Below are 15,109 nucleotides of genomic sequence, written 5' to 3' on the forward strand. Positions count from 1 at the left end.
ATTGCACCAGACTATATTGCATATTTCTATTGGCAATGAGCCGTTTCGGTTTCACATTCCAGCTCCGATCTGCCTCCCGGAGCGAGGGTCCGACTTCCTGGGCCAGTACGGCTGGGCGGCGGGCTGGGGCGCGCTCAGCCCCGGCTCGCGCCTGCGGCCGCGCACGCTGCAGGCGGTCGACGTGCCCGTGCTCGACAACCGCGTGTGCGAGCGCTGGCATCGGGCTAATGGTTAGTCCATTTGTTTATTTTGACGGCACGTTGGCGCAACGGTCACGTCACTGGTTTGTGGCTGTTGCGCAGGCGGTTGAGAGTTCGATCCCCGCGCATGGTAAACGTTTGTATTGGCCATGCAGATGTTTGCCGTGGTCTGGGAGTTTGTGCTCGTTTATTGTGTGTATTTCCGGACCCCTGACACGGAATATAATCCTAGTGGGGGTCGTTAAGTGTGAAGGGTTTATTTATTTATTTATTTATATTTATAGGAAGCAAAGATAGTGCTAGAAGTGGTAGAAGTAAAGATAGCGTTATATAAATATCTAGCTATATAAAAAATGTAGTTATATAAGCCAGCTGTTACCTATAACACAAGTATTAAGTTTCTGACTTTCGGAACAGAACAGCGCATGTAGATAGAAACAAAAAAACTTATTAATACTAGTTGGTACCCTCGACATTGTCTACTATTCGTTTGTAGTTAGTGGCCCTCGTTTAAGCCTCTTTTTCGATATAATGTAGCTATATCTTTTCTCAAGCTTTGTGCTATCTTTGTACCGAATTTCATCAAAATCCGTTCAGGTGCTTGCTTAGGCATGTAAGCGTAACATACAAAATTAGCTATTTTCAAATTTATAATATTAGTATGAGTTGGCATCATACAATACAACTACACGCTAATTCATCGTGAACCATCATCTTTATGAGTTTATGTTTTATAAAATAAGATATATTAATATCAAAATAAAAAAAAGAATTAAAATATCCTCATTAATATAAGATTGAAACGAGTTTATAATTGAGATTAAACTTTGCAGGTATAAATGTAGTGATATACCCTGAGATGCTGTGTGCGGGCTACCGAGGTGGTGGCAAGGACAGCTGTCAAGGTGACAGTGGAGGACCACTGATGCTAGAACGTGCTGGCCGATGGTACCTCATTGGTGTTGTATCAGCAGGCTACTCATGTGCCTCGCGAGGTCAACCAGGCATCTACCATCGTGTGGCTCACACTGTTGACTGGATATCACATGCTACCACCCTCACCTAAATCATTAGCCCACTCGCCCATCATCCCACTAGCCTATCCGCCCACTAACCCTGTAGCCCGCTACCCCACTAGCCTAACAATCTAGTCCCACTCGATTGAAACACTTGGACAAATTTTGTTAGGTTCTAAAGGAGTGACCGTTTGAAACTACTAAACTATTTTGGAGAAACAATATTGTCAATAAGTAAAAGTTTTGAGGAAAGCGTTAACTACTTAGAAATTATCAACTGTCCAATTGTAAGATAATTCAGATAAACACTACATATCTTGGAGTTAAAATCGTTTGTTAACATAAGCATAGCTAAAAGGGAAAAATCGCATTCTGCATTTTACCCTAAAAATCTCTTCAGATGTACAGCATTAATCAACTTCACTAAAGTCAAAAACACCACACTAAAATAAAGATAGTGAATGGGTATTTTAATCTTTAACAATAATAATGACCTTCATTTTTTAATAAATAGCTGATATTAATTCAGCTAAACCGTTGGTCCCCCCTGGAAAAAGTCCCCAACGACTTAATATTGATAAATAATAAAATAAGGGTCAAAAGCCCAATATTAGCTGGAAATTGTTCATTGTTAGATATCAAATATTACTTAAAAATTTTCCTCATAACTATTTCATTCATCAATTCGGTACTGCCTGGCATAATCGGGATTCCTCTTTTATATCACACCAAGAGATTGCATCATCGTACTGATATAATATTCAAATTATTTATTACAACATTCCCAATTTTATATTCCTTTCATAAAGGTATATTGAATTGATGTTTTTTTTAAATGGCAACACTAATTGCTACGTCACATTTGTTACCCTACACAGATTATAAAACCAAAAGGTTTGACGTTTAAAAAAAGTATTTATATCTTTTATTAGTAAAATTGTTGGTATTAAATTAAAATGTGATAGTAAAAATTTACAAAAAAAAATGGATACTGAAAGCAATAGAAAATACTCGCGTTATTCGCAATATTATTTTTTTAAGCTTTTTGTAAATAGTAATATTTGTAAATATTTTATAAAAAAAGTATATTAAAAAGCCGTGTTAGATTATAATGTTCATTTTACCATAACTTTAGAGAATATTGTAAATATATTGAATTTGTCAATTAACTATAATGCTTTAATAAATTATTTCACAGACAACTTAATTTTATACGTTTCTATGACTTTTTCCATGTTTTGTAATTATTTAAGTTAACGTCAGCGCACTATTTAATTAAATTAAGTGAAATATATTTATTGTTAATTTAAGCTTTTGTTTTATTGTTTTTCACTTTTAATTTGTTTGTTTAATTAATGTAGTGGCTTCCAGTGTTGCTAAAATAGCGTTAATGATTTTTCCAGTATCACCTACAATTGTTTTTTATTATTTGATTAAGACTATGGTGATATAATTGCCTACGATTTTGGAAGACAAAAAAATTTGGAAAAAAAACTGCTGATTACGTTTTCCCCCAAAAGATTCGGTATTGACTTGACATTAAAAAAATCAGAAGTGTTCATTCCTTAGCGGAATTTAGTGTCAAAAAATATAAAATACAAACACCTTAGTTGCTATAAGGTAGGCTAATAAGTAAGGCACTTAACATTATTGAATAGAGATTAATAAAATACAAATAATTTAATCATCCTTTAATACAAACACAGTATCATCATAGATATTTACTCAAATATATAAATCCAGATAACTTATTACCAGCCAATAGGAATATTGTGCTCTTCGACTAGTCGCATCAACATTACGTATAGAGGGCGGTAGTGTCGCTTGAGGGCAGATGCAGAAATTTTATCCACTCCTATTGTTTCTCGCAAAATTTCTTTCCAATGTTGGGAATGTCCACGCGACATCAAATCTCTGAAAAATAAAACGCATTACACATGTATTAAAATATATTTAATTACCTGAACAAAAATCTTCAGAACTGTTACTGTCAAAAGGACTAACGCCCTTGTAAAATACTCATCGCAGCTGCAATATATATTCGCATCAGCTTGTAATATCTCATTGCTGGGCCTAGTCATGTATCCCCGTGAAGAAGAAGGATCAGAGAGAACTTAATCCACCACGCTGCTCCAAAGCGGGTTGGCGATATTCCCTAGGCACATTGGGGAGTCCTATAAGGACTGACCTGCACAAACATCCAGATCACGGCAAACATCTATATGACCGAATCGAACGAACCTGCAACCGCCAGCGCAAAAGCCGCAAACCAGTGCTGAGCCCGTTGCGCCAACGACTCGTCAAAAAAACAAGAAACAATCAGTATTTATGTAAAAGTAAACAACGCCATAATGCCTGTAAGGCTGTCGCACCTGATTGTTAACATAGTTGTTTAATATGTACTAGAAGTCTTACAACAAGTAACTTACTTTAATATTCTTCCTGCGGCCTTAGACCCGTATATATCACATCTATTCATTTTTATAGTATGGGGTAAAGGTTCTTTAACGTTCCGGTGACCGAAAACAGCAGCCTTACACAAACTTTCGAAGAGTTGGTGCTGAAGAAAACTGCTTAGGAAATACCTTGAAATTGAAAGAAATATATAAACTTATCATTGGCACTTAGATACATTATACAAAGGAAATCTGTATTTTTAAATTAAGTTGAAACGAAAAACGTATTCTTAGTCAATACTAAAAAGGTGTATTTTCGATGTCCTTGCGTAGCTACAAACATAAGACCTCGAAGGTGTTTTTAGGGTTCCGTAACTCAAAAGGAAACAACGGATCCCGTATAGGATCGCTTTGTTGTCCGTCTGTCTGTCAAGACCTATCAAATATGAGTGCTGATATGAAATTCAGCTCTGTTTAGGTCTACTATCTCTTGGAGCTGTGAAAAAAATCTAATTTCTAAGCCATCGCAATCAAAAGATAAAGCATTTAATTGTGCAAGTTTTCGACACTCGCAAGGGAATCAAAACCTACAGGGTACTTCCCATGAACTCAGAATCTAAAAATTCGGTATGAAGCATCTTCTTGTAGCACAGATAAAGGAAAATTGCGAAAAGCATAAATTTTTAGTTACATCATCTAATACAAATATTTTTAATAATTTTGTTTGTACAGAACCATGGGTGCATGAATTTGAGTCACATTTAGCTAGTTTTTTTTTTCTTTTAGTTTATTGCTATCGCTTCATTTTGGCTATTAGTTTATAGTACCTAGTAATGTGATATATTTTTTAACTTTATCTCTTTTCTATGAACATACTTCCAATATTCCAAATAAATATCAAAACTCAACATTAATCATACAGACAAAATATACTATTTAAAATGACTACGCTAATAGAGAAAATAACTACCATGAGAAATTATTTCTTTTGTGATAAAAATTAACATAACACAACTTACCGTATATAAGGTGTGTTATCAGGAACATGAAACTTAGCTCCGATATCAAAATACTCCTCAGTCCTCAAATCAGTAGGTTCTATACCTTGAATATCTTTAGCCATTGCCCAAAAAACTTCATTTAAATGATTCTTATCTATACTACCTTCAAAATACTTCCATCTGTATTCATCTATGAGAAGGGAAAATGGTATTTGTGGTAGTTTATTCAAAGCTTGTTTTAGAATGAGGATTTCGTCTGTAGTTATTTCTTTAAAGTTCTCAAGAGTTTCAAGATTCATATTATCTAAATCTAAACTAAATGACTTATCTCTTGCATCGCTATCTATATTCTGTTTATGATTATCCGATGTTTCTTTCATAAGATAATTTGCATTCGTATGTATGTCACTTGTATTATAAAGTTCAGAATCTCTTATTAGGCGGAGTCTATGCAAGTGTTGGGGTGTCATCACTGCGTACATTATTGTATCGCCAATGGTTTCGTGTAACGCTGAATTTGCTTGCTGAAACATTTTATAATTCTATAGTGTTGTTGAGAAAATAAAGTAAAAAAATGCAGTAATTGTAATCTCTCGGGACTCCCGAGTAACCAAAAATTAGGAATGCTGTTTTATCTCTAAGCTAATTTATTACTTTCGAATACAAGAAGATTAGTAAAAGATATTACAATAGCGTCAATAAATATTTAATAAATTTATTAATATTATATTATCTTACCCTAAAAAGTCCTGGTTGATTTTCATAAGCTATATAATACTGTATGTGTCCGAATTCATGATGTATGACGTAAAAATCTTCAAATGAAACACCAGAACAATAAAGAAGCCTAAAAATATAATTTTATAAATTCAGTTAAGGCATAGAAGCTATAGCATATATTCTGCTCAGAGAAGCACAATTGGGGAAGTATCTCGACCTTACAGAAGGTCACAGCTAAATAACACAGCCCTCAAGTAGCGCTATGTTCCTATGGGGAGTAAGGTATTGCATGCGTCTATAGCCTACGGTAATCGTTTACCATCGGGAGGGTTGTGTCACGCATATTTACCGACCTAGTCTTATAAAAAAACTTAAACTCACGTTATTCCTTTTAAATTTAGTTATCATAGTGTTAATTTATTCGACAATGACAATTTTTTTTTAATAAAAGTTTTAACATCCATAGGTTCAAGAATGACTCAATGGCTCAACAATGACTGGACTCTCTCTCTACAATTACAATGGCAACACTGACCTGTAGTCGCCATTTTTAAACATGTCTGCCGCTGTGCCATGACATCGCGCTAATCTGTGATTTTCGCGGGAAAAAACAGACTCCCGCCAAAATGTTTCCGTCATCGACGGAAGACCCAGCGACATATAAAAGTCTTCTGCTCTTTTGACCTGCAAGAATAAGATAAATTTCAAATTAGGTAATTCTTAAAATAAAATACCAAAATAGGTCAACAACTGGCTCAAATAATAGGTAGATATGTAACATAAAAAAACTTTTAAAATATACAAAAAGTCTTACTTAAACTCTTAAGTAAGACCTTTCGTATATTCTATTATTAATTTATAACGAGAGAAATAAAACTGTGGTACTTGGCTCTTAATTTGTCTGCAAATATTTTTTTATCATTATTTGTGCGAAACCTGGCCTTATCTTGAAAAACTTTTCGCCTGTTCCAGTGCTACACTCACCCATTCTTACCACTTACGTAGTTATTGGTTTAACTATATGCAATATCCAGATAATTATTTTTAAAAAAAAAGCAACTGCTGCAACTGCAACTGAATCAAGAATTTAAAAACGTATACTGATTTTTTTTATATACCTGTAAAACGTCATAACATATACCTAAATAAAAAGTTTTGGACCACGTCCTAACTTTACTAGGTAATCACAGGATTGTCAATCTGTGTTAATCAATCCAAATAATCGTCTGTATAATAAGTGTAATACATAATGTTTGAGCTAAAGGTCCGGCTAATTTAGAGCCGATGTTGTATATTTTAATATATATGCTATAAAGAAACTACCAACGTGCAGAGTCATTCTTAGAACTTACCGAGCCACCAAGCTCCAACCCATCTTGGATCACTGAATTCGTATCCAGGGTCAACGAGGGGGACCACGTACACTCTGGTACAAAGCACACCGAGTTGGAATCCAAAAACTGGTCCAATCACTCTACAGAAGAGATTTACAAACTTACCATCTCTTTCACGGTCCAATTCAAACTTTTTATTCTGTCGTCCAAATTGATATCTTTCGATAAAATCATATTCGCCAGTGGCTCCCAATTTTGTGACCATAAATTACCTAAAAAATACAGAATGTTAATCAACTTTAACTTAGTGTGTCATGAAAATGTAACTTAATTCGTAGATTGATATTCATGTCCATGGTCATATACATAATTAGCTGACCCCGCAAACGTTGTTTTGCCATATATTTTATTAACCCCTTTAATCCCCCCTTTTTAACTTAGTGGTATGAAAAATAGATGTTGTTCGATTCTCAGACCTACCCAATATGCACACAAAATTTCATGAGAATCGGTCAAGCTGTTTCGGAGGAGTTTAACTACAAACACCGCGACACGAGAATTTTATATATGAGATAAGTCAATTGTCAATAAATAAATAAAATAATAACTATACAGTTTTTTTTTTTGTTTGTGACAGTCACAAAGTGTTCATTGCTCGCTATGTAACAACTTAAATGTAATTTTTTTTATTTTCATTGGACCTTTTTCGTTTTAATTTTTCAAGATCATAAAATAACTGAGAGTACGGAATGGATAAATGGTTATATAGGTTAGTATAAATAAATGATTGTTGTGTTTCTGTGGTGAGTAAGGTGACCAGAGCTCCTGGGGGAGATTCGGGGTAAGGTCGGCAACACGCTTGCAATGCTTCTGGTAATCGCTTACCATCAGGTGAGCCGTACTCTTGTTTGGCGACCTAGTTGTATAAAAAATATTATAAATATTTATCATGTCTTATCATAACAGTTGGGATATTTTTTTTTATATTATCTCATCTGTTATGCTACGAAAAGAGATACATTTTTCGATTTTGGAATATTTTTATTTTATTAATCATTGTACCGTAATATTTTATAGATTGCTTTCGTCAATGAATTGGCTCTCAAATATCATATCATATATTATATTAATACACTTAGGTTAAGATGTTTGCCTTCCTATTTGGGAAAAATCTCACAATTACTCCACATAAATTGTATATCGCACTGTGAGGATTTATGGGTTAAACTTGAACTGCTAAATACCAATAGTCAAACTGATTATCTGTACATTAGCACCGTTTATATTCCCCCTCCGGTACAGAAACATATCTTGGAACACTTCATTTTAAATACAAATCATATAATTGATAAACTTAGCTCCTTTAACATAATCGTTCTTGGGGGGATTTTAACTTGGGTGGTCTGTGTTGGAACTAGACGACTGGCCCTGCACTGACTCCGATAACAACGAATAATTTGTTGAATAACAGGATTACTGATTTAATGTCATTAAATGCTCTTACACAGTATAATTTTTGTAATAATAATAAAAATCGCGTTTTAGTCCCAGTAATTAGCTCTCTGGTTATCTCCCAATTGAGCGAAAGCAAGGACCCTCTTTCCGGGATAGAACCATTACACCCTCCTATTGAGTTTTCCGTTAAAATTTACTTTCAGGAAAAGCACGAATCTTGTATTTGGGGCTAGGTTCCGCTTCTACAAAGCTGACTATGACAAAATTACAAGTGCCCTGAATAATATTCTTGGGAGAAGAAATTGTCGAGTTATGATTGCTGTTCTGAGAATTATCATTGCTAAACATGTGCCCAAATCCAAAACACGGTCTATCCGCTATGGTTTTCTGCAGCACTGATAAAAGTCATCAATGAAAAATTTAAATATCGTAAAAATCGCAACCCTCGTGATTTAATTACTTTTAAATTGCTCAGGGAGCGTTGCGCGAACCTTCATAATCTAAACTATAAATTGTATTTGAATAGCCTGGAAACAACTTTGTCTTCAAACCCTAAACTTTTTTGGAGCTTTATCAAGCGCAAAAAGGGTAAGTCGAAGGCGAAGTGGCTTCTTCCGGACCTGGACAGATATAATATCATAAATAACGGTTCGTTATTAAACAGGTTTGTTATTTTTGTTGGCGTCCATGGCGTGTTGGCACATTGGCGTGTTGGCGCAGTGTATTGGCGTGTTGACCTGTTGCCGTGTTGGCGTGTTGGCGTATTGGCACATTGACGTGTTGGCGTATTGGCGCATTGGCGTGTTGGCGTGTTGGCATGTTGGCGTGTTGGACTGTTGGCGTGTTGGCGCATTGGCGTAGTGGCGTGTTGGCGTATTGGCACATTGGCGTGTTGGCGTGTTGGCACATTGGCATGTTGGCGTGTTGACGCATTGGCGTATTGGCGTGTTGGCGTATTGGCGTGTTGGCATGTTGGCGTGTTGGCGTGTTGGCGTGTTGGCGTGTTGGCGTATTGGCGTGTTGGAGTGTTGGCGTGTTAGCGTGTTGGCGCATTGGCGTGTTGGCGTGTTGGCGTATTGGCACATTGGTGTGTTAGCGTGTTGGCGCATTGGCGTATTGGCGTGTTGGCGTATTGGCCTGTTGGCATGTTGGCGTGTTGGACGGTTGGCGTGTTGGCCTATTGGCACATTGGCGTGTTGGCTTGTTGGCGCATTGGCGTATTGGCGTGTTGGCGTATTGGCGTGTTGGCACATTGGCGTGTTGGCGTGTTGGCGCATTGGCGTATTGGCGTGTTGGCGCATTGGCGTATTGGCGTGTTGGCGTGTTGGCGTGTTGGCGTATTGGCGTGTTGGCATGTTGGCGTGTTGGACTGTTGGCGTGTTGGTGTATTGGCACATTGGCGTGTTGGCGTATTGGCGCATTGGCGTGTTGGCGCATTGGCGTATTGGCGCGTTGGAGTATTGGCGTATTGGCGTGTTGGGGTATTGGCGTGTTGGCGTATTGGCGTATTGGCGTGTTGGCATGTTGGCGTGTTGGACTGTTGGCGTGTTGGACTGTTGGCGTGTTGGCGTATTGGCGCATTGGCGTATTGGCGTGTTGGCATGTTGGCGTGTTGGACTTTTGACGTGTTGGCGTATTGGCACATTGGCGTGTTGGCTTGTTGGCGCATTGGCGTATTGGCGTGTTGGCGTATTGGCGTGTTGGCATGTTGGCGTGTTGGACTGTTGGCGTGTTGGAGTATTGGTACATTGGCGTGTTGGCACATTGGCGTGTTGGCGCATTGGTGTATTGGCGTGTTGACCTGTTGCCGTGTTGGCGTGTTGGCGTATTGACACATTGACGTGTTGGCGTATTGGCGCATTGGCGTGTTAGCGTGTTGGCGTATTGGCATGTTGGCGTGTTGACGTGTTGGCGTATTGGCGTGTTGGAGTGTTGGCGTGTTGGAGTGTTGGCGTGTTAGCGTGTTGGCGCATTGGCGTGTTGGCGTGTTGGCGTATTGGCACATTGGCGTGTTGGCGTGTTGGCGCATTGGCGTATTGGCGTGTTGGCGTATTGGCGTGTTGGGCTGTTGGCGTGTTGGACTGTTGGCGTGTTGGCGTATTGGCACATTGGCGTGTTGGCTTGTTGGCGAAAGAAAAGGCACAATTTAGTATAATTTATTAGTTATTTTTATAAAACATCTCTATACACCACATTTTTAGTTTTATTTTCAGTTTTATTCCTAGCAAGCGAACTTATAGCTGCTGAATATGTTTCATACAAACTATCAACCCCAATCAAACGCCCTTAGCAGTGGAATATCAAAAAATCCGTTCTTATCGGACGTTTACTAACTATAATCTACCTCCTTGCTAAATTTCACCTTTGTCCATCCTGGATGGATGGATCATCCAGCGGTTTTTGAGTTCTCGTGATGAGTGAGTCAGTCACCTTTCTCATTTATATATATAGATTACGATGCATTGTTTGGACTCCTTTTTAACCGACTTCCAAAAAAGGAGGAGGTTCTCAATTCGACTGTATTTTTTTTTAATGTATGTTACATCTGAACTTTTGACCGGGTAGACCGATTTCGACAAATTTTGTTTTAATCGAAAGGTGGTGTGTGTCAATTGGTCCCATTTAAATTTATTTGAGATCTAACAACTACTTTTCGAGTTATATCTAATAATGCGTTTTTACTTGACGCTTTTTTCGTCGACCTACGTTGTATTATACCGCATAACTTTCTACTGGATGTAACGATTTTGATAATTCTTTTTTTTTTGTTGGAAAGGGGATATTCCTAGTTTGGTACCGTGATAAGGAAACCAGGATCTGATGATGGGATCCTAGAGAAATCGAGGGAAACTCTCGAAAATCCATAATAACTTTTTACTGGGTGTACCGATTTTGATAATTTTTAATTTAATCGAAAGCTGATGTTTATCATGTGGTCACATATAAATTTTATCGAGATCTGATAACTACTTTTTGAGTAATCTTTGATAACGCGTAGTTGCTTGACTATTTTTCGTCGATCTACGTTTTATTACTTATCGATGTAATAAAATAAACAAAAAAAAATAAACTAAAAAAATTAAACATCAATTATGAAGTCGGTTTTTTTTTTCGTTTGCGAGCAAACACAATTATCACCATCTATAGAGCATACATTTTAAATTTCGTCTCTTACTTTAAAAACATAGGCCTTTCATACAAACTTCAGACCCCCGTTTTATCCTCTTAGGTGTCGAGTTTCGTAAAATTCGTTCTTAGCGGATGTTTACGTCCTATACAAAACCTACTTACCAAATTTCAAGTATGTAGATGTTATAGTTTCGGAGATTTCGTGATGAGTGAGTCAACCTACCATCCCCCGTTTTAACCCCAAAAGGGAGTTGGTTTCTAAAGATACATTATTTGGACATCTTCTCACCATCTATAGACCGTACATTTTAAATTTCAAGTATCTTACTTCAAAAACATAGGACTTTCATACAAACTTGCAACCCCTGTTCTTTCCTTTTAGGGGTCGAGTTTCGTAAAATCCGTTCTCAGCGGATGTTTACGGCCTATAAGGAACCTACCTGCCTAATTTGTTTTTATAGTTGTTATATTTTCGGAGATTTCGTGATGAGTGAGTCAACCTACCATCCCCCGTTTTAACCCTAAAAGGGAGTTGATTTCTAAAGATAAATTATTTAGACACCTTCTCACCATCTATAGAGCACACATTTTAAATTTCAAGTCTCTTACTTCAAAAACATAGGATTTTCATACAAACTTCCAACCCACGTTTCACCCCCTTAGGGGTCGAATTTCGTGAAATTCGTTCTTAGCGGATGTTTACGTCCTATACAAAACCTATTTACCAAATTTCAAGTATGTAGGTGTTATAGTTTCGGAAATTTCGTGATGAGTGACCTTTCGCTTTTATATATATTATATAGAATATATAGATATATAGATTGATATTCATGGTCCAAAATTAATTTTTTTATAATTTTTGTTTATGTATAGCTATCGTATAATAATTTACTGTTGAAAATATTATACACATACTTAAACACTACTTTCCTAGTATACCGTCTAACAATAACAATGCGTTATCTCACACATTCAAACTAAAATACAGAGACTACATTACACAAACATCATTTTCAAATTTATGTCTTCTAACATTTGTAGGTTTATACGTCCTTCCGATCTCGTGAAAGTCGTGACTAAAAATAGCACTATGTAACCATGCATCTTCAGCTATCTACATACATATACCAAGTTTCATTACAATAAGTTCAATAGATGTTAATCTTAAGAGCAACAAACATCCATCTATCCTTATAAACTTTCGCAATTTTATGAATAGTATTTATATTTACCTAGTAAATGAGCAGGTATCGGTCCTTTTTCCGGCACAATGTCCCCATATTCTCTTCTTAAATAAAATCTTACGACACCGTGGAGAAGCGCATATAATGGCTTTATATCTTTGTATAACCGATGACTGATCGTTCTTAAATTGGGTATCTCCAACTCTTCACGCCAAGATGCTCCAATGTCAGTGTAGCCTGAAATTAAAATAATTTTATAGGTAAAAGATTAAAAAAAGAATTATTATGCTTTCTCGAACATGTATTACAATAGGTTAACTTTGATGTTTTTACTATTTTCAAAATTTAAATCTAGTACTTATTCTGATGAAGACAAACGTTGTGGTACAGAAGTTTAAGTAGTCGCCTTAAAGCCGATGGTCTTGGGTTGGATTCCAGTCTAGGTGTCTGTTTTTGTGGGTATACCGTGCCTCGGAATGTTCCTAAAACCGTCGATCCCAATTGTTATTATGGCAACCTGATGAATGAAGAACCTCATAGTAGAAAAAAATATATTCGCAATTTAACTGTAACCGTTCTTTTATATGGAGTAAAGGCCATGTTTTCATATTGATTTAAGCAATTATTTAATGTAACTACCCTAAGTATATCTAAAATAGGTACTAATATTTAAATCATACCACTTCGCCGAGCCGCTGTATTTTCCAAATTAATCAATTTTTCATAGGGTTCCTTCATTATTTGCATTTTCTCTCTAAAAGCTAACCAAACCCACTCTAGTACGTCTGGTTTTCTCGAATATTCCATCATTTTCTCAAAATCTTCTTCTCCTTTCAAACATATTCCTTCCTCATTAAAACTATTAGCAGCTATTTTAGCAGCGATATTAACATAATTTTCTTTAAATTTTAAGTAATGTTTGATACTGAAAATGTATTCTTCAATAACATTTTCTTTAGCCGTTATATTAATATTTGGATCATTATGTGGAATACAAACTACTACATCTGTGTAAATGTGTTGTAGTTCTTCGTAAATTTTACTTATTTCCCTGTAACAAAAAATTCTTCAAGCTCTTAAAGTTCTTTGTACCTCTAGAGTGGGAAATAGACGTACGTTATACTTGATCGTAAGTAATTACTGTAGACTATGGACGCCTTCACTTCAGCCTATCGCAGTCCACTGCTGGACATAGACCTCCACAAGTTCGCGCCAAAAATGGCGTGAACTCGTGTGTGTTGAATATTCACTACGCTGCTCAGGCGGGTTGGTGACCGCAGGGCTGGTTTTGTTGCAACGAAGATGCTGCTGTCCGCCTTCGGCCTGTGTATTCCAAAGTCAGCATGGATTGTTATCCCGCCATCTGTCGGCTTTTTAAGTTCCAAGGAGGTAGTGGAACTGTGTTATTCTCTTAGCCGCCTCTTACGACAGCCACGGGAAGAGAGGGGGTTGCTATATTCTTTACTGTCGTAGCCACTTAGCTTACATGCCTGCAATACCAGAAGTACACCAGCATATTGCTGACACTATTCCTACTAACAAAACATTTCAAAGAGAAAAAGCAAAAATAGTGCCTTTATTGTGTTAAAGTGCTGATTTAAGCATTTCAATTTATGGTTTAAATCTATAAACGGTTAATTGTAACGGTAATAAAATAGTAAAGTAGCTTTCATTTCCGATAGAGTGCATTAACTTTACGACCTTATTGTAAATTTTTAAGTACAGATCAATTAAAATAAAATTTTATAACTTTATTTACGGAACTACTATTACGGAACTATTTAAAAAGTAATTAATATTATAACTTCAGACTAAAAGCATACTAATAAATTAGCTTTTGGTATTAAGTAGTTTTGTAAACTCAGCTTTAGGAGACCAAATTAACAAATTAATGAGATTGTAAACCAACGACGTGTATCCGTTACTAAATAAATAAATATTGAACCAAAACAGTCAAACCAATATTACATTTGTCGTTTAAATTATTTCTTGTTAATAATAAATAATCACACTTTATCATACCTAGATCACTTTAAAATAATTTCAGGCCAAATGCCATTCTTTTATATGTATATAGTTACATTAAAACCCCAAAGTCTTACCTAGCTTCACTATACGTAAATTTTGGTTCTCTGCACAAAAGATAAGCCTGTCTTTCTTGAGTCGAATTCAAACTCCGATTTTTATGAAAATTTCCTAATCTTTTACATTCTCTGTGTTGCCAATAAATTCTTTTCTGTTGGTAAGTTGCCGCTTTTCTTGGTAATTCTGGATTGCCAGGATCGACAGATGCCTGCCAAGCTATATCTGCTCCGATGGCATTGAACTTGACAGTTGCATCATTGATTTTATCAAACAATTTGTTGATATTATCATCACATAAATGACTTTCGAAAAGGAGGAGTAGGATTAATATGATCGACATTGTTTGATTTCACTTGATGACATTAGTTCGAATTCATCTTTATCGTACCTGAAAGAAACTGTATGTGAATAGTTGCTTGTATTAGTTTTTACTGTAATAAAAGAAATCTAACAATATGTGTCAGAAGTCTTAAAATCAAATAATTTAAATTACAACATAATATTTTCAGAATTAAAGTTATACACACAAACAAGTATTGTTGTACTACCAAAAAATCTTTATGGCACAAATTCAGGAGTATAAGCAGCC

At 36.2% G+C, this 15,109-nt stretch overlaps 2 protein-coding genes across 2 annotated transcripts in view; one reads left to right on the top strand and one right to left on the bottom strand.

The window, feature by feature from the left end:
- Window positions 1–1,266, top strand: part of LOC123667751 — a 62,509-nt gene extending 61,243 nt beyond the window's left edge. The window contains exons 6-7 of the mRNA XM_045601591.1: window positions 63–230; window positions 1,034–1,266. Of these exons, the coding sequence (XP_045457547.1) occupies window positions 63–230; window positions 1,034–1,266 (401 nt within the window). The remainder of the gene's footprint in view (window positions 1–62; window positions 231–1,033) is intronic.
- Window positions 1,267–2,894: 1,628 nt separating this feature from the next.
- On the bottom strand, window positions 2,895–14,876 carry LOC123667948 (angiotensin-converting enzyme). Its single transcript, XM_045601777.1, has 10 exons — window positions 14,538–14,876; window positions 13,116–13,486; window positions 12,484–12,672; window positions 6,833–6,939; window positions 5,869–6,017; window positions 5,352–5,460; window positions 5,023–5,137; window positions 4,632–4,881; window positions 3,646–3,801; window positions 2,895–3,130 (listed from the first exon to the last, which is right to left on the bottom strand). The coding sequence occupies exons 1-10, from the start codon at window positions 14,858–14,860 to the stop codon at window positions 2,968–2,970; spliced, it is 1,932 nt and encodes a 643-aa protein (XP_045457733.1). The 5' UTR covers window positions 14,861–14,876; the 3' UTR covers window positions 2,895–2,967.
- Window positions 14,877–15,109: the final 233 nt, after the last annotated feature.

Source organism: Melitaea cinxia, chromosome 29 (genome assembly GCF_905220565.1).
Source record: "Melitaea cinxia chromosome 29, ilMelCinx1.1, whole genome shotgun sequence".
NCBI lineage: Eukaryota > Metazoa > Arthropoda > Insecta > Lepidoptera > Nymphalidae > Melitaea > Melitaea cinxia.